The sequence below is a fragment of the Phyllostomus discolor genome, chromosome 1 (assembly GCF_004126475.2).
Source record: "Phyllostomus discolor isolate MPI-MPIP mPhyDis1 chromosome 1, mPhyDis1.pri.v3, whole genome shotgun sequence".
Classification (NCBI taxonomy): domain Eukaryota; kingdom Metazoa; phylum Chordata; class Mammalia; order Chiroptera; family Phyllostomidae; genus Phyllostomus; species Phyllostomus discolor.
In genome coordinates, this window is record NC_040903.2 from 2,851,750 (window position 1) to 2,871,397 (window position 19,648).

General features: G+C 60.9%; 1 protein-coding gene across 1 annotated transcript in view; it reads left to right on the forward strand.

Moving 5' to 3' along the window:
* The first annotated feature begins 672 nt into the window (after nt 1-672).
* MAN2B2 (mannosidase alpha class 2B member 2) overlaps nt 673-19,648 on the forward strand; it is a 28,543-nt gene continuing 9,567 nt past the window's right edge. The window contains 11 exon segments of the mRNA XM_028505542.2: nt 673-853; nt 2,412-2,558; nt 5,044-5,149; nt 6,351-6,523; nt 7,236-7,341; nt 7,961-8,148; nt 13,194-13,392; nt 14,255-14,445; nt 15,175-15,337; nt 15,605-15,738; nt 17,343-17,608. Coding sequence (XP_028361343.1) covers nt 716-853; nt 2,412-2,558; nt 5,044-5,149; nt 6,351-6,523; nt 7,236-7,341; nt 7,961-8,148; nt 13,194-13,392; nt 14,255-14,445; nt 15,175-15,337; nt 15,605-15,738; nt 17,343-17,608 — 1,811 coding nt within the window. The 5' untranslated portion in view covers nt 673-715.

Here is a 19,648-nt window from a genome sequence, read left to right on the forward strand (position 1 = left end):
CGGAGGTGTGGTCCCCAGGCCTCTGACTCAGCCTCAGGACGCTGTTGGGCCGTGGCACAGCCAGGTGAGCAACAGGGGGGTGGGTGTGCAGGGGGGATGGGAGTGGGGGAGGCCAGGGTGCAGAGCCCACGAACCCCTGAGCTCTGAAACTGGCTGAGATGCTGCCACCCGGGGCACCCACCCAGTCCCCTCGGAGCATGTCTTGCATGGCCAGCACGTTTTTACTGGCCTTGACCAATCCATCCTGCAGAGGACGAGAGCCGAGGTCTCGCCACCTCGCCGGTACCGGGGGCCGCACTTCCAAGCCGAGGACTGAGTTGAGCTTGCAGGGCCAACTAGGTCCAGGAGCCCAGCCCAGGGGTGCGGAGCGGATGCCGACAGAGCCCCGGAGGGGCATGGGCACTGGGGCGAGGAAGGGGCCCTCCCCGGCCGGAGGGATGTCTGCCCGGCTGCCGGGGCGGCGGTGTGTAGGATTTGGCTTTGAGGTGGACAGCAGTGGCCTGAAACCTGGACACAGGGGCAGGATCGTTGGCAGCCGTTGGGCAAGCGCCCCCTTCTGCAGGGCTCAGGTGACGCTTAGCCCGGGGGGCATCGCCCCTCCCAGGCCCCTGCCTGCTCCCTCCCCCACGGGGCCACTGCCCAGCCTGCTGCCCGGGGGCCCGCCCACTGGTGGACTAACTGTCCCTGCGCCTGCCACCACCTGCCAGGTGCCGGGATGGGGCCGCTCGACTGGCTGCCCCTGTTCACACAGCTGGTGGCGTGGCGGCTGTCGGGGGCCCAGTGCAAGGACCCCATCCGGGTCTTCGTGGTGCCCCACAGCCACATGGACGTGGGCTGGCTCTACACGGTCGAGGTAGGTGCCAGGCGCCACTCCCCATGGGCCCCGGGTGCTCCACCCGTGCCTCCCTGCTGGACCCCCGTGGGTTTCTGTTGGGGGTCTGCACCAGCGCGGAAGGGTCTGGTTCCGGGGTCACCTCTGGACCACTTCCTGCCTGTGAACCTCAGCTTCCCCACCAGAGACAGGGAAAGTGGCAGATGTGGAGGTCAGGTGAAGAGTGCGTGGGCCAGATCAGGCCACGGCCGGTGCTTGTCCCGGAGACCCCTCCGGGGCCCAGTCCCCTCTGCAGGGTGCTGCGGGTCTCAGCGCGGCCCGGCTTCTCCCTCTGCTCCGAAGGTGTCGCTCCCAGGCAGCCCCGGGCTCAGTCCCCGACTCCCTTGCGCTCGTTCCTCCAAGGTCGCCTTCCGGTGAGGCCTCGCGGGAGTCCATCTGAAGTCCGCCCCTCCCCCACATTTGCCCTACTGCCTTGTCTCTGTGGACGGCTTTCCCCGCTGGGGTGGGGGTGGGGGGGGTTCCACCGCCGGGGGCGGGGCTCACCCGCTGTATCCCTGCCCTTCTCGCTGTGCCTGGTGGACGGCGGACACGCGCCACACTATTTGTCGAATCAGCGGAGGAATCGGCACAAAGAAAAAGCGGGCAGGTCCCTGCTTTCCTTAGGTTCTTCTGCAGGGCTGGGGGGTGCGGGGGTGGGGGGTGGTGGGAGGGGCTGACCCCCATGGCCCTCATGGCTGCCTCAGACTCTTCTTCGGAATGAGAGAGGACATGTGTGACAGTGAACAAAGACCCTGGCTGTGGATCGATACCTCTGCAACGGACATTAGTAAGGGAGTAGTCAGCGAGAGAGAGAGAGAGAAAGGGAGAGAGAGACAGAGAGAGAGAGGGAGGGAGGCGGGGAGAGGACTGGTGCTGAGTGTTAGGTCTGGTCTTGGGCACGGGGAACCCCTGGGGGTGACAGCTCCCCTGCGGGTGGAGATGGCTTAAGGGACGGGAGCACGCTTGTCACCCCCACCCCCGCCAGTTACAGAAGAGGAAACTGAGGGCCAGAGAGGGTGGGGCCTTGCCTAGGGGTCGCTCAGGACGAGCCCTGGAGCCTGCTGGCTGCCTGCTGGCAGCCGCTGGGGGGCACCGTGCACCTGGAGACCCGGATGGAAGCGGCTGGGCTCCATTCATCCCCCAGAGCCCCCCCCCTCCCCCCCGCCTGGCGGAGGCAGGCAGGGGACCCAGCGACAACCCCTGGGGCAGCTCCTCTCAGTGGCAGCTCTCAACACACCCTGCCCTGTCCTGTCAGCCCACAGAGGCCCCCAGGGTGGGCTTGACTGTGCGGTCCCGACGGCGCCCTCGGGGGCAGCGAGCACGCCGCTGGCTCCGGGACACTGCCCGTGGAGAGCCTCACGGTCCGAGTCCTCCCGCCTCCCCGCAGGACAGCACGTTCTCTCCAAGGGGCAGGTCCCCGCCTCCCCAGTGTCGGGACGCCGTGGGGGAGGGGAGGGACAGGCCGGTGCAGGTGTCGCTGGAGAGGCAGGGCCCAGGGACACCTGGTCACCGCGCGTCCCCCCACGGTGGCCCTCCCCAGGAGAACATGCGGGCCTACGCGGCCAGCACGCACAGCACCGTGGCGCAGGCGCTGACCCGCGGCAAGCACCGGCGCTTCGTCCTGGCGGAGCAGGAGTACTTCCGGCTGTGGTGGGCCCGCGTCGCCTCGGAGACGCAGAAGCAGCAGGTGACTGACTCCGTGGGCGGGGACGGCAGGGAGAGGGGCGGGGCACGCACGTGTCCCCATCGGGTCGGGTCGGGCGTACCTACGCACGTACGTACGTTGTAAGGTCAGGCTGTAGGCGGCGACGGTGCTGGGTTTCAGGTTGTTTGCAGGAGCGTGCAGCACCCTGCCGGGTGGCTCCGCTGTGCCCCTGCGCAGGGCGCCCCCTGGGTGGCCCCGAGCCCACACCCTCTTCCCTCGTTTCTGTGTCTGCACGACCCCCACGGGCCTGGGACCTGGTGACTGGCCAGGTGCCACAGTTCCTGTGGTTGACAGGCGGCAGCAGGTCGGAATTGCACGATACAGGGAGTCAGGGAGGTCCCTCTCTGCGGGGAGGCGGCAGGGCGGGTTCTGCCGCTACTGCCACCTCCCCATGTGCTCCCAGGCAGGGACAGGACTCTGGCACTGCAGGTCCCACATCAGGGGGTGGCAGTGACCCCCCCTCCTCGGAGGGGCTGCCCTAGAAACACATTCCACCCCCAGGCACCGGCCTGCCTTCGGCACAGCCCCTGCCCCGAACTCAGGGAGGCGAGGGACTCGCTCCAGGAGGCAGCGCTGAGCACGCAGGGCAGGGAGGCCCTGGCGCCCCCGGGGGGTCTGAGGCTGAGGGGCAGGGCAGGGGTGGGTGCGTGCCTGGCACTGGGCTCCTACTCTCCACGTTGCTTCACCGAACCCTGCCTACAGCCTGTGTGCTGAGGACAGCCACCCCACTTGACAGACATGGCCCAGGTTCAGAGAAGGCACGGCAGGGGACTGTCCTGGGGTCGCAGGGCTTACGCCTGACACGTAGGGTTCTGAACCAGACACGTCTGACAAAGTCTGTTTCTCCAGGTGTCCAGTGAGGGGTCCGCACTCCCTTCCATGGACACCCCCAAACCCAGCCATCTGTCTCCTACCTCCACCGCCATGCCTGGGGAGAGGGGGGTCCCAGCAAAGCCCTGAACGGGCATCTCGATGGCCCAGCTGGCTGGGAGCAGGGATTTTTGCCTGCTTTCTTCACGGCCGAGTCCCCACAGCCTGGACAGGGCCTGGTGGGCGGTGGGCGGCCGCCTACAGCAGCACGCAGTGGGGGCTCGCTCGGTGTTTGTTGAGTGGGTGTGGCACCAGCATTGTGCCTAGGTAAAGAAGTAAGACGTGCAGTACAGGGGGCCCAGCACAGGGGGCGCCATGGCCCCCATTCCCTGGTTGTTACTGTGTTCCGTGCTTCCATTCACTCATTCGATAGTGTTTAATGTTCCTCAAGGACGAAGAGAAGGAACATTAAATACTATTAAATGAACATTCTCTTCTATTTTTAAATATTTAATTTATTTACTTTTAGAGAGAGGGGAAAGGAGGGGGAAAGAGAGGGAAACATTGATGTGTGGTTGCCTTGTGTGTGCCCCTGAACTGGGGACCTGGCCTGCAACCCGGGCCTGTGCCCTGGCTGGGCTCGAACTGGCAACCCTGTGGTTCCCAGGCCTGTACTCTCAATCCACTGAGCCACACCAGCCAGGGCTGATGTTCTAACATTCAAAAATATTAGAAACATGTTGGACAACATGGATCAGATGAAGATCTTCTGAAAACAAACAAACAAACAAACAACTTTCAGCATATCGTGAGAAAAGTCCACATGGAAGGACTCCCTGTAGTCTTCCACGGGGCCAGCCCCATGAGAGGCCAGGAAGGCCTAAGGAGCTGCTGGCGAAATGCAGTTAAAGTCTGTGGGTTAGATAGCAGCGTGTTGTGTGAAATTTCCCGATTTTGATCATTACACTCTGATTAAAATCATTCTGTTCTGCCCTGGCCAGTGTGGCTCAGTGGACTGAGTGCCGGCCTGCGAACCGAACAGTCGCCTGTTCGATTCCCAGTCGGGGCACATGCCGGGGTTCTAGGCCAGGTCCCCAGTAGGGGGCGCATGAGAGGCAACCACGCATCGATGTTTCTCTCCCTCGCTTTCTCCCCTCCCTCCCCCCCTCTCTAAAAATAAATAAATAAAGGATGAAATAAAATAAAATCAAATCATTTGTTCTTACACAACACCAACCGAAGCACTGAGAGGCTCGCACGTGCGGACCCGAGCTCTCAGATGGCCTACAAGGCGCTGCCTGGTGCAGAGAGCGACGGGAGCATCCGGGAAACCAGGAAAAGCGTTCAGCCGTGAAGACTCCAGGGAGCGGATACACGGGAGTTCTTTGTGCAATTCTTGCACATTTTCTCTCACTTGGAAATTCTCTCAAAAGTAAAACATTTGGAAAAGGTTGATCACGTAGCCGCCACAGGCCGAGTGTGGCCGTGGGAGGCAGCCACCGGGCTGAGCAGCCCAGGCAGCGTCCAGCGTTTGTGGAACAAATGCCAGTGTGGAGTTCCAGGGACGGCCCCGCGGGGCGCTGCGGGCACGACCCTGCAGGGCCTCCCCCACTCTGGGGAGGTGACCCGGCTTTTCCTGTCCACCCACCGCACCCAGGTTCGCCAGCTTCTGGCCGAAGGACGCCTGGAGTTTGTCAGCGGTGGCCAGGTCATGCACGATGAGGCTGTGACCCACTTCGATGACCAGATTCTACAGCTCACAGGTTCGGTCACTGTTCCCCACCACCAGGGCTCCTCTGGGGCCGCCATCTGGGCGGGGACTTGGTGTCGGGATCCAGGTCCTGGGCCTCACCTTCCCCTGGAGCCAGAGACTGGCCACCGAGAACAGTGGCCGGCCGGTGCCGCAGTCGCGCCTGTGCTGCCGCTGCATGCGGGGGCCGTGAGTGTGGGCTGGATGGGGCTCCCCTCGTGCCCAGCCCTGTGAACTGGGCAAGGCATGTCCCCTTGTGGCGCCTCAGTGTCCTCCTCCTTAAGACGGGTTTGGTGGTAATTCAAAGAGACCACGTGAGTGAAGTGCAGTGTTCCCGAGTGAAGACTCGGTAAATGTTCAAGGCCATTACTGCCATCACTGCCATCATTCTCACCATCATCACCATCACTACCATCACCATCACCATCATCACCACCACCACCATCATCATCACCACTATTACCACCATCATCACCGTCACCACTGCTGTCACACCATCACCATTGCCCCCGCCACCTTCTCCCCCCCGCCTCCTGTCCCCACCACACCGTCCCTGTGGCGGTGGCGGTACTCTCCTCACCGTTCAGACTCAACTGAGGAGTCTCGTCTGCCAGGAACCCTCATTTGGGTCCCCACAGTTCCTTGCCGCCTCCCTCTTTCACCCCGAAATCTCAGGCAGCCTCTGTCAGCCACATGAGTCTGACTCCCCTCTGGGGCCCCAGGGCTCACTCAGCTCAGGGTCCAGCCGAACCAGAGTGGTGGGTGTGGCTGGGTGGGGTGACTCGGGGGGAGCTGGCTGGCCTGTCCCAGGGCGCCCACAGTGGGAGCAGCCCTGGGCTCTGGCCTCAGTCCACGGTGCCCTCTGCCCTGAGCGCCCCAGGGCTAACCCTGCAGGCCGGACCTAGAACATGGCAAGTGTGGAGTGGGTGGCACCCCTCCAGGACAGGAAGGGCCCCAACTCTGCCGAGGACCCCACGCAGCTCTGTTCCCAGAGCCCCTGGTTTCCTCCTCCCGCCCACACAGCCGGGCCCGTGGCCGTGGCGGCGGCTGGGAAGCCGCGAGTGAACGGGCGAGTGGCGGGACGGTCTCAGACGGGCCTTTGCATTAGCCGCCTGGTGCCGGAGACCCTGCTGGCCGGGAAGCAGGGCCCCCGGGGCCCTGGGAGGCTGGGGGCCCGCCCTGCCCCCAGCTCGGCGGCGGCGCTCTCTCCGCAGAGGGACACGGCTTTCTCTACGAAACGTTCGGGGTCCGGCCGCAGTTCTCCTGGCAGGTGGACCCGTTCGGCGCGTCCGCCACGACGCCCACCCTGTTCGCCCTGGCGGGGTTCGACGCCCACGTCGTCAGCCGGATCGACTACGACCTGAAGGAGGCCATGCAGAAGGCGCGGGTGAGTGCGGGGCGTGCCCGCCCGCGCCGCCCCTTCCGGCACCCCCTCGCCACCGGGTTCTCCGTGTCCCCCGGAGCCCCTGCCCTCAGGTCAGGGTCCCGTGCGGAGCGACCCCCGCAGCAATGGTCCGGAGAGCAGAGGGAGCCCGCCCAGAGGGAGCCCGCCCAGAAGGAGGAGGGCAGAGCGGGCGGGCTGCAGGTGAGCGAGACAAGTGACCCTTGTGAGCCCCACGGATGACCACGCTGAACACTGAGCACACTCCCCGTGTGTGCCAGCGTGTTGCACCCACGGGCAACTCTGTGAGCTGGGCGTGGCTTCCCTCCATTTTCGTGGCCTGGAATCAGGTCACAGGAGAGTCAGGGAGCATGTGCGGGTCCCAGAGGCGATGCTAACAGAAGCAGGATTTTATCCCTGCTTGTAACCCTGAACACTTTCTATCCGTCTGAACTACAAAACGTAGGCTGCCCACTTAGTGAGAGGTGATGAGTTCCCTGTGGCTGGGGGCATTCAAGCAGAGCTTGTCTTGCAGGCGGCCCTGAGAAGGAGGCGGGGTGAATGAGCAGGCCCACAGCCTGCTGTGGCTTTGCGGGGGGGTGAGATGGGATCTTCAGGGGGAGGCAGCCCGGGACCAAGGGGAGGGCAGTCGGAGACCCCCCGTGGCCGTTCTGCTGCCCTTCAGCCCTCACACTGTCCCCCCCACCCTGGTGTGCAGGGGCTGCAGTTCGTGTGGCGGGGGTCCCGGTCCCTGGCGGCGCAGCAGGAAATCTTCACGCACGTCATGGACCAGTTCAGCTACTGCTCGTGAGCGCTGTCCCCGTGTCAGATCAGCTCCCACCCTCGCCGCACCCCCGGGCAGGGACAGCCCTGACCGCGGGCCGGCCAAGCCACACCGGAGGCTGAGGCCACGGGGGGACCCCAATGCTCCTCTGTCTTTGGTTAACACTTTGAGATTTTGTTCGCCATGACTTTTGGTGTTTATTTGATTTTCTAACACATCACCTCAAACCTCACTGATGTTGACTCAGGCCTGTGGCAGCCCCTTACGTGCTGTGTCCAGGGCGAGCGGCTCACGTGCCCACCCAGGAGCAGCCCTCGCCCCTGTTCGGGTGGGCTCGGCGGTGCCCTGAGTGGAGCGACCTCATGAGTTCCACGTGACCCGCATGGTGACGTGGGGCGCAGAGGGGGTGGGCTGCACGTGAGGGCTGAAGTGACGTGAGCCCAGGGGAGTGACCTGCCCGAGGTCCCACCGCTGGTGAGCATGGGGCCTGGATGGGAGCCCCTCGGCCTGCCCACCCGCGACCTGCCCACCTCGGACTTGCCCGCTGCGCTGTGGAGAGAAGACGGGGCCGGCAGGGTCTGCGGTCTGGCTGAGCCCTGCCTGCCCCCCGGGACCGCAGGAGGCGTCCCGTCCTGGGGTGGGGGCCCTCAACCCTTCTCTCTCCTGCAGGCTGGGTTTTAACTGGGAAGGTCAGGCCCGGTTCCCGGAGCCGCCCGCGGACGGGCTGTTCTCGGACATGGACGAGCCCGTCACGGCGCACAACGTCAAGAAGTACACGGAGACCCTGGTGCAGGAGGTGAAGCTGCGGGCCGCCTGGTTCCGGACCCCGCACGTCCTCTGGCCCTGGGTAAGCGGCGTCCCAGCCCTGTGGCCGCATCACAGCCCCGGGACGGGGCCGCCCTGGGCTCGTGTCCCGCTCTCACCGGGCCTGTCTCTGCGGTCTATCCAGGCGCCAGGCCGGGCTGCCGCCCTCAGCCCCGGGCGGGCGGGCGGTCCTCCTCCCCCGCCCACCCCGGGGCCCTCTGCTGCGCTCACCCCCACCTCCCCCTGGAATGCAGCCCATGTATTGCTATGTATACATAGCTTTAGATGAGCCCTGAGGCATCCATTTTTATTTTATTTTTTCTTCATTTTATTGTTGACACTATTACAGATGTCCCCGTTTCCCCCCACCCTTTGCCCATCTCCACCCAGCCCCCGCCCCGCCCCTTCCCTCTGGCCATCACCTCGCCATCCTCCGGGTGGAGGGGGGGTTATGCACTTGTGATCTTTAGCTGATCCCTTCCCCTTCTTTCCTTCAGTCCCCCCTCCCCCTCCCCTCTGACGGCTGCCGGTCCGTTCCCCGTGTCCAGGCCTCTGTTTCCGTTTGGTTTATCAGTTTAGTTTGTTCATGGGATTCCACACATAAGTGAGATCATATGGTATTTGTCTTTCTCCGACTGGCTTATTTCACTCAGCTGATGTTCTCCAGGTCTGTCCATGCTGTCACGGAGGGTAAGGCTTCCTTTTTCACGGCCGAGTAGTATTCCCCTGAGTGAATGCACCACAGTTTTTTTATCCACTCACTACTGGTGGGGACCTAGGCTGTTTCTAGATCTTGGTTATTGTAAGTAATGCTGCTATGAACATAAGGGTGCACAGAGTCATAAATATATATATCCCACATTTATTTTTTATTTTATTTTTATTCATATATTTTATTGATTATGCTATTACAGTTGTCCCATTTCCCCCTATATCCCCCGTGCCCCACACCCCCCACCCACATTCCCCCTTTTTAGTTCCTGTCCATGGGTCGTACATGTAAATTCTTTGGCTTCTCACTTCCCTGTACTATTCTTAACCTCCCCCTGTCTGTTTTGTGCCTACCGTTTATGCTTCTTATTCCCTGTACCTTTCCCCCTGTTCTCCCCCTCCCCCTCCTCCCCACTGATAACCCTCCATGTGACCTCCATTTCTGTGATTCCATTCCTGTTCTAGTTGTTTGCTTAGTTTGTTTTTGTTTTTTTGGGTTTGTTTGTTGATAGTTGTGAGTTTGCTGTCATGTTACTGTTCACAGTTTTGGTCTTCTCCCTTTTCTTAGATAAGCCCCTTTGGCATTTTGTGTACTAAGGGCTGGGTGATGGTGGCCTGCCCACCTCCGCCCGTCCTCCCGGGCTGGGTGAACGCATCTTCTTTAACTCCTTGGTCGTCGGACTCCGTACAGTGAGGTTTTCTGGCAGTGCTGGTCGTCTTTTGTTCTTAAATTGTGGTTGTCCTTCTTTTGGTTGTGCGAGGGGGCCCAGCGTGTCTGCCTGCGCCTCCGTCTTGGCCGGAAGTGTGTGCGCTGCGATTCTCCATTCGTCTGTGGGCGGGCGCTCGGGCCGCTTTCCTGTACTGGCTATTTATTGTAAATAACGCCGCTGTGAATATGGGTGCGTGTATCTTTTAGAATTAATGTTTTGCTTCCTTTGGCTAAATACCCAGAAGTGGAGTTGCTGGATCATACAGTAATTCTATTTTTCATGTTTTGAGGAGCCTCCACACTGCTCTCCACAGTGGCTGCACCGATTTGCACTCCTGCCCACGGTGCCGGGGGGTCCCCTTTCCTCCACGTCCTCGCCCACACTGTCTCTTGTCTCTGCGGGGACGGCCACCCTCCCAGGCGTGAGGCGACACGGTTCGGTGGTTTCGATCCGCGTTTCTCTGATGACGAGAGGTGTTGAGCCTGCCGGCCGTCTGTGTGTCCTCCTTGGGGTGGTGTCTACTCAGGTCCTTGGCCCATTTTGAAACTGGATTGTTCGCGTTTTTGCTGCAGAGTTGTTTGAGTTCTTTATATATTCTGGATATGAGGCCCTTATCACATACATGACTGTCAAATATTTTCTCCCACTTGGTAGGTCGCCTTTTCATCCTGATGGTCTCCTTTGCTCTGCAGAAGCTTTTGGTTTGATGACAGTCCCACGTGTTTATTTTCGCTTTTGTTGTGTTTGTGGTGTCAAAGCCAGAAACTCACCACCAAGACTGATGGCCAAGGGCTGGTTGGCTGTGCTTTCTTCCAGGAGTTTTATGGTTTCAGGGCTTACGTGGAAGTCTTTAATCCTCTGGAGTTGGTTTTTGTGTGTGGTGTGAGGGCGTGTCCAGTTACATTCTTTTTCATGGGTGTCCGGTTTTTCAAACATCACTTATTGAAGAGACTGTCCTTTTCCCCATTGTAGATGCTTGGCTAATTTGCCATAAATGAACTGAACAGATATGAATAGGATTATTTCTGTGCTTTCTTTTCTGTTCCATTGACCAATGTGGTTGTTTTTATGCTAATACCTTACTTTTTTTTTAAACAAAAGACAACATTTGTCACACTGGATTTTTAATTTTTTTATTATTTTTTAAAGATTTTATTCATTTATTTTTAGAGAGAGGAAGGAAGGGAGAAAGAGAGAGAGAGAAACATCAATGTGTGGTTGCCTCTCACACGCCCCCTGCTGGGGACCTGGCCTGCAACCTAGGCATGTGCCCTGGCTGGGAATTGAACCTGCAATGCTTTGGTTCAAAGCCTGTGCGCAGTCTACTAAGCTACGCCAGCCAGGGCTTACTGTTTTGATTACTATAGCTTTGTAATAAAATTTGATCAACTTGATATGTGCAGTTTTGTATTTCTTTCTCAATATTGCTTTTGCTGTTTGGGTTTGTGTGTGTGTGTGTGTGTGTGTGTGTGTGGTTCCATACAAATTTTCAGATACTTTATTTCTGTGAAAAATCCCATTTGAATTTCATTTGGGATTGCATTGATTCGGTAGATTGCTTTGGGTAATATGGACATTTTAACAGTAATAATTCCTCCAATCTATGTATTTGTGTCATCTTCTGTTTTTTTTCATCAGTGTTGTGTAGATTCAATGCACAGGTCTCTCACCTTTTTGGTAAAATTTATTGCTAGGCATTTTATCCTTTTTAATGCAATTGTAAATGGGATTGTTTATAAGTTTTTCTTTCTTTTTTAAAAGAAGATTTTATTTATTTATTTTTAGAGAGGGGGAAGGGAGGGAGAAGAGAGAGGGAGAAACATCAATATGTGGTTGCCCCTTGCGTGCCCCCCCCCCCCCCCGGGGACCTGGCCTGCAATCCAGGCATGTGCCCTGACTGGGAATTGAACCAGTGACCCTCTGGCTTGCAGGCTGGCACTTGATCCACTGAGTCACAGCAGCCAGGGCAAACTTTTCCTTTTGCTAGTTTATCAGCGTGTAGAAATACCGCTGATTTTTGTGTATTGATTTTGTATCCTTCAAAGTTTACTGCATTTGTGTATTGGTTCCGACAGTTCAGGTGGATTCTTGGGGGTTCTCTCCGTATCCTGTCTTTGCAAATAAGAGCAGTTCTACTTCTTCCTTTCCAGTTTGGATGCTTTCTATTTCTTTTTCTTGCCTAATTGCTGTGGCTGAGGTTCCAAAACTGTGCTGAATAAAAGCGGTGAGGGTGGGCGCCCTTGTCTGGCTGTGGACCTTGGAGGAAGGGCTCTCCATTTCCTTCCACCGAGTGCAGTGTTGGCTGCGGGCCGTCACTCGTGGCCTTGTGGTGTGGAAGTGTGTTCTCTCTGTGCCCTTTGTTGAGGTTTTTTTTAAAATATCATAAATGTATGTTGAATTTTGTCAGATGCTTTTTTTGCATCTATTGACCTGATGGCAGGATTCTTATTCTTCATTTTGTCCACGTGATGTATCACGTCAGTCGATTGGTGGGTGGAGACTGCCCTTGCATCCCTGGAATGAACCCCACTGGGTCACGGCGTGTGACCTTTTGAATGTGCTTTTGACGTCAGTCTGCTAATGTTTTGTTGAGAATGTCTGCATCTGTGGTCGCCCAGGAGACTGACCTGTACTTTTCTGTCCTTGCGATGTCTTTGTCTGATTTTGGTATCAGGGTAAGGCTGGCCTCATCCATGAGTTTGGGAATGTTCTCTCCTCTTCTGTTTCGTTTTTCTTTCTTTTTTTTTTTTTTTTGAAGATTTTAGAAGGATGGTATTAATTCTTCTTTAAATGTTTTATGGCATTACCCAGTGAAGTGCTCTGGTCCTGGGCTTATGTTTGTTTAGAGCTTTTTGATTACTGATCTGTCTCTTTGCTAGTAACATGTCTGTTCACGTTTTCTGTCTTTTCTTACCCGGTCTTGGTAGGTGGCGTGTTTCTAGCAATTTGGACTTTGATAGCCTTTCTGAAGGTCATGTTAAGGTCAATAAACATGAGTCATGGCTACTACCATTGCTATTCATAGTTACCGTAGTATTGTAATTAGTGATCGTGGCGAGTAGTAACACTAAATGGCTTTTAGAAATGCAAGGGAGTGAAATGAGTCAGAGAAGGAGAAAGACTGTGTGATATCACTTACATGTGAAATTTAAAAACACAACTTACATGGAGCCCCAGCGGTGCGGCTCGGTTCATTGGAGCAGTGACCTGTAACCAGGAGGGTTGCGGGTTTGATTCCTGGTCTGGGCACTTGCGGGAGGCAACCGATCCATGTTTCTCTTTCTCCTTTCCTCTCTCTCTCTCTCAAAACCATGAAAAAAGTGTCTTTGGGTGAGAATTTTATAGAAATGCACATACACACACACGAAACACAGAAAAACAGAGCAGCCCCATGGCTGTCGGGGGGCTGGGGGAGAGGCTGAAGGTGGCCAGAGGCACACGTTCCCCCTTATCAGGTGGGAGACGAGCAAGTACAGGAGGTACCTGAGGTCCGGATGGGAGAGAGGGGGAGCAGGAGAAGGGGACGCCCAGGGGTTCGGCTGCGGGAGCTGCTCTGCGGACGTCGTGGCCCCCGTGGCGAGTGGGAGGGCGTGACAGGACGTGGCCCCGCGGCCTGGGCTGAGCTCCGCTCTCAGGACAGGACGTGGCCCCTGTGTCCCTCCTGCAGGGATGCGACAGGTGGTTTTTCAACGCCACGTTGCAGTTCGCCAACATGGACCTCCTGCTGCGCTACATCAACAAACACAGCTCTAGGCTCAGAGTCACGGCGGAGTACGCCACCCTGGGGGACTACTTCCGCGCGGTGCACGCTCACAACGTCACCTGGCAGGTCCGCCACCACCAGGACTTCCTGCCCTATTCCTCAGGTACCGGCCTCTGGGGGCTGAGGGTGGCGGTTCGGTGTCACTGCAGTGTCTGCTCTGCCCTGCTCTTGCGGCCTGGGGGGCTGGCCCTGTCCCCACCCGCCTGTCCCACCTGAGCATCCCGGCTGCCGCACACACGAAGCCTGGCTCCCAGCATTGCCCACTCGCAGCGGGGTCCTCCCTCCGTGCCTTTGCCCTTGTGGTGCTCCCGGCCGGAAGGGCCCCCTCCCGCCTTCTCCCCCTGCGTCAGTTCTGCCGACCTTGTGACGTCGCCTCCTGCAGGACCTCCCCTGACATGGGGGCTCCACCAGGGGGCTCCTCTGCGTGTCTGCAGGCCCCAGCTTTCCTTCTGTCCTCACACGGTCATAGTCGGGGGACCCTGTGTGCCGCACGCCTGTGTCCTGGAGGCCACGAACAGCCCAGTGGAGGGCTGGGAGTGATGGTCTCGGGCTGAGCCTGCGTCCTGGCTGCGAGCGAGTCAGGGAACTGTTGCGTCTCAGTGAAACGAGGACACGAATGGTCCTTAGTCTGTGGGTTTGTAGAAATAAAGTGAAACAAGGAAAGCTCGTAGCTTAGGGTCCAGCGCAGGGCAGGGGCTCAGCAGACGCAGCTGTCACCGGTGACCATGTCATCCCCGGCCCTCGCTGGGCGCTCTTGTCCCCACCAGGACCTGCAGCGCTCAGGGGCAGTTCCCGGCCTGGTTGGGGCGGGAGCCCTGGGTTACGGTGCCCCCCCCCCCCCCCCGCCAAGCCCTCCTGGGTGACCCACGTGGGCCGTGCCCTCTCTGGCCCCAGCTCCTCTGGGGTTGGGCGTGGGGAGCTGCGTGGGCAGGAAACGCACACCCACGCCGGCCCTCGTCTCCCAGATTCGCTGAAGGCCTGGACCGGCTTCTACACGTCCCGCAGCCAGCTGAAGGGGCTGGCGAGGCGGGCCAGCGCCCTGCTGCACGCCGGGGAGTCCATGTTCACGCGCCACATGCGGCCGGCCCCCCGCCGGGCCCTGGACCCCGCCTGGGCCCTGAAGCAGCTCCAGCAGCTCCGCTGGGCCGTGTCCGAGGTACCGTCACACCTTCCGGCGGCAGCAGCGGGACGGGAACCTCCCATGCGGGGTCATCGGCACGCAGCCCCCGGTCCCTGGGGGCCGCTTCCCAGATGAGGACGCTGAGGTCGTCTTTGGTGACGAGGCTGGGGCACGGTGACAGGGGACCCTCTGACAGCATCGGCTGGTAGTTCCGGGAGCTCTAGAGCCGCACTGACCCGGAGGGCAAAGGGCAAGGCGGAGCAGCCTTGCGTCCGGGGTCCTGCCTGGATTCGGCCTCAGCCCCGTGTGCGGGCTCAGGCACGGGCATCCCCTCCCTGAGCCCCACCCCCCTCCCTGGACGTGAGGGCCGCGTGCGCCCCCAGCGGGGCATCGGAGTGTGATAACGGGCACAGCCCGCTGCCGCACAGCGGGCCGCTCCCAGAGAGCTCGGTGGCTCCTGTGTCACCGGGGAGGGCGGTGCCATGGCTGCGAAGCCAGGACAGGTCCCTTCCTGGAGTCTGTCGTCTGCCCAAGGTGGGGGACTCAGGTGGCGGGTTTCCGCAAGGTCAGGAAACGGCGGGCAAGGTCAGCCTCCCTGAGCCTCAGTTTCCTCCCTGTGACGTGGGAGGGACCGGGACCCGCCCCCTCCCTGCTCCTGCTGAGAAGAAGGGTGGCCGGCCTGGGCGCCGCCAGGTGCCTGGGGAGCGCTTTGCAGCGGCGAGCCCTGACCCCACTGGTCTCTTGTCTGGGGGGGGGGGGGCGCAGGTCCAGCACCACGACGCCGTCACCGGGACGGAGGCCATCAAGGTGAGCAACATGTTCACGGAGCACCTGCGCGCGGGGATTCGGGGCGTGCTGCAGCTGATGTCCTCCATCGCCCTGGACGGGACGCAAGCCCACGCGGGTAAGCGAGGCCCTGCAGGGCGGGGTGGGCACCTGGGGCCTGGCGGGGGCTCCGGGGAGGGGGCCTGGACCACCTGCACTTCAGCTGTCGGGCGGGGGAGGGGGGCGCTGTTCCCTTCCCACCCGGGGACAGGGGTGGGCCGGGCGGTGTGGAGCGCCCTGCCGGGCTGACCACCCCCGCCCCCGGCCCTCTCCGCGGGTCCCCGGGGGCTCCGGGGGCCAGGGCTCGCTGCCCCCCTCTCCCCGGCACTGAGGGGCCGATGACAGCGTGTGAGCCTGTGCTCGGTTGCAGGCCGGGCGACCGAGGCCCACTCCACGGTGGTCTACAACCCCCTGGCCTGGGCGGTCACCACCGTCATCAGCCTGACCGTGGGCTTCTCCAGGGCCAGCGTCACGGACGAGTCGGGCCACTCCGTGCCCGCACAGGTAGGGGCGCGATTTTTGCCGCCGCTGACCCCTGCTCGGGCCAGGCGCTCCCAGGAAGGGGAGCAGCTGACGGGACCATCCCCCAACCCCACCCTCGCCGAGGATGTCACCGTGGGGGGTGTCCACTGAGGACCTGTGGGACCCACCCGGGGGCCTGGCACTGGGCCTCTCGGGTGCCTGGCCTGGCCAGCTGCTCCCGGGTGCTGACCCCTCCCTGGGGGGCGTCCGGCGTGCCGTGCGCTGCCCGGGAGGCCCTTTGCCTCCCCTCCTGCGGGGACTGTTTCGAGTCCAATGTGAATTTCCACTCCTCCCAGGACAGGCCTTCGGGCGTCCTGGTGGGGTGCTCTGTGGGGGTGCGGAGGTTGGGGGCAGAGGCCCACGCCGCTTCTCCCCAGCACCCCCACACCAGTGTGCACGTGTGGTCCCCGCTTGCCTCCTCTGCTGCCTGGAGCCGGACCGGGTCCCCCGGGGCACCCGGCCTGCCACCCCGCGGCCCCTCCCTGGGCGGTGGGAGAGGAGTTGCTATCGGTCAGCCGTTCAGCACACGCTCGTCCGGGCTGGGCTCGGCCTCCCCGGCCGGGCCGCTGTGGGGAAGGGGCAGACACAGAGGCGAAGAGAGAGTCGGGTGTAGGGCAACGGCCCGGGAGCCGGGAGCCAGGGCAGCCGTCCTCAGCTGAGATGGAGGCGGGGGTGTCCTTCCGCCCCGGAGGGGCTGGGGGAGAGGCTGAGGGAGGGGTTGGGGGAGGGCGTTGCGTCGTGCAGACCCGGCACGTGACGACCCTTCCCGCCAGACGCGACCCCGCTCAGAGTGGACCACTTAATGGTGTTCCGGGGCGCCCACTCTGTGTCAGGCCTGGGTCCAGGCGCTGGGGTGCTGGGTGCTAGCCAGAGTCCTTGCCTCGGGGGTCGGCGTTCAGGCTAGAGAGACAGGCAGCAGACAAGATGAGGAAACACGGCCTGTGGTCCCCATGACAGGGGAAGACCCTGGCAGAGCAGGGTGTGGGGGCATAGGATGTCCCCTGCGTTTCGGGGGGAGCCCGGGTGGCAGGGGCTGTGTGGCAATCGTGGGTGCGCTCACGGGGCTCCCCAAAAGGCCTCCCACAGGGGCTCGGAGACTGCATGCTCTCTCCAGAGAGCAAGGGGGGTCCCTGACTGTGCCCTGTGTGTTCTTCAAGTCCCCTCCCCCGATCTGAGAATGGGGGGTGAGAAAGGCCGGGGGGTACCCTGAGAGCACCCCTCCTGCAAAATCAGAGGACTGGGGAGTAAGGTCGCCCCCTTCCCAGAGAAGGCCTTCCAGGTAGAGGGAACAGCATGAGCGATGGCTCAGAGGCAGGGAACGGCAGGCGTGTGGGGAAGGAAGGGCGGTCGGGAATGCTGGTGCCCGGAGGGAGGGGGGCGGGGGAGGGAGATGAGGCCGGGGATGGGTCCTGTTGAGCAGGACGGTGCAAGGAGGGGAGCTCAGCTGAGTGCAGTGGCGGGGGACCCTGCTGCCCTTGGGGCAGTGAGTGCCCTGCCCAGGAGGGGGGTTGGTGGGGGCTCACAGAGGAGACCTGTCCCCTCCGGCCCCGACACACCGGTCACGTCCCGCACCTCGGGCCCTGCAGGTCCAGAGAAGAAAGGAGGCGCCCCGTAAATACGACCTGCACGTGCTGGCCACGGTGCCGGGCCTCAGCTACCGGCACTACAGCGTCAGGCCCGCCGAGGAGGCCGGGGAGGGCGATGGGGCCGCCCAGGCTTTCACCTCCGTGTTTGAGCGCAGGCCAAGGAGCCGCACCGGGCCCCGGGGCAGGCGCCTGGTGCCCGTGCACAACGGGTGCTACACCGTCTTCCTCGACCGGGACACCAACCTGATGCACAGCGTCTGGGAGAGGTGAGGTGCAGCCGCGGCCGGCTCTGAGGCGCAGGCATTGCCCGCGGCTCAGCCCGGCCTTCCCCCACTCGGCCTTTACCTCCTCACCGGCCTGGGGGAGGAACCCGGGGCGGGGGAGGCCTCTCTGTCTGTTACCGCCTTTATTTCTAGGAGCGTGAGTTTTGTGGCCAGTGCGAGAAAGATTGTCTTGAAATTTTTATTCCAGAGCCGTTGATTCTGAGGGAAAAGGGGTGTTAAAGGACCCCCCACCCCAGGGAACAAATACAATGTTCATTTTTGCTCACTTTGTAAAACTTAGAGGAACATGAAATTCACTGATGTACTCGCCCGCCCACCCAACCCCCCCCCCCCCCCCGCATTTGGTCGTCCGCCCACCGCCGCCTCCCACCTGTCGCCCACCACCCGCCCACTCAGCTCTGCACCCGCCCACGCCTCCAGTCTCCCATCCGCCCCGCCTGTTTATCCACACCCCTCCCGTCCGTGCCCTCGGCCACCTGCCCACCTTTCTACCCGTCCACACACCCGTGCCGACCCTCACTCAACCTGGAGCCACCTCTTCCCAGCAGAGAGGGCAGCTGACTCCTGGGGGGGGCATAGGGGCCAACCCTGTCCCCCCTCAGGCCACACCCCCAGTGGTTTTCATTCCGGCCCAGCCGCCTGGGCCAGAACACCCGCTTCCAGCTCCCAAGGGGACCGCCAGCTGGCAGTTTGGGAGGACCCCCAGAGGAAGTGGGGGGGAGGAGGAGAGGGAGGGGGGCGTGGCTGCGAGGGGAGTGTCACCCGGAGCTCAGCCTCAGGCCACCCCTGGGATGTCCCTCTAAACGGGGTCCTTCTTGAGAGCGTGTGGCCAGTGGGAGGGCTGAGAGCGGGCAGCGTGGGGGAGCATCAGAAACGGGGTACACCCCCCACATGTTCTGAGCTCCCCAGTCCGGTGGAAGAAGGCGGCATCCGACGCTGGCTTGGGGGTCCTTCAGGACGTGCTCATCACCCCAAAGATAAGACGCACGCACCCCATTTTCCACTCCCCGAGGGCCCCAGCAGCTCTAACCTATTGGCCATCTGTCCGGATTTGGACATTTTGTAAAATGGAAACAGACCGCGTGTGGTCCTTCGGCGACTGGCTTCTGGCACATAGTGTCGCATTTCCGAGGGTCATTCACAGTGCGCGTGTGTGGAGTACGGCATTCCTTGTTCAGGGCTCAGTAATATTCCACAGCGTCCACATACCGCCTTTATTTGTCCAGTCTGAAGCTGATGAGCCTTTGGCTTAGTCCCACTCTTTGGCTCTGAGGAATAGTGCTGCTATGGCAACGCACGTGTGTGCTTTCATGTGGTCACGGCTTTCCTTCCTCTCCGGCGGGCCCCTCCGTGCGGCATCCCCGGGGTAAACAGGACGACCCTGTGTTCAACCGTCTGAGGGGCTGCCGGGCCGTCTCCCACAGCGACCACTCCGTCTCCCAGCCCCACCACGGTGTGTGGGGGTCACTTCGTCACCCGTACTTGTTGTGGCTTGTCTTCTTCTTTTTTTTTTTAAGATTTTATTTATTTATTTTTAGAGAGGAACGGGAGGGAGATAGAGAGAGAGAGAAACATCAATGTGCGGTTGCTGGGGGTCATGGCCTGCAACCCAGGCATGTGCCCTGGCTGGGAATCGAACCTGGGACACTTTGGTTCCCAGTCCGCGCTCAATCCACTGAGCTATGCCAGCCAGGGCGTGGCCTGTCTTCTCGAGGACAGCGGTCCTCGGGGTGTGCAGCGGTGCCTCCAGGTGGCTCTGATTTGCATTTCCCCGCTGACCGTGCTGCTGAGCATCTCTCGCTGTGCCCACTGGTCCTCTGGGTGTCTTCCCTGGTGAGACGTCTGTGCCCGTCCTTTGTCCGTGTCAAAGCTGGGCTGTCCCTTTATTCCTCCCTTGTAGGAGTCCTTCACCTCTGCTAGACGGAAGTCCCTTGTCAGGTGACATCGGCCCATCTCCCGGTCTGTGGGGGCTCTTCACTTCCTCGACGCCTCCGGGGGAGTGTTTGTGCAGGAAGCCGGGTG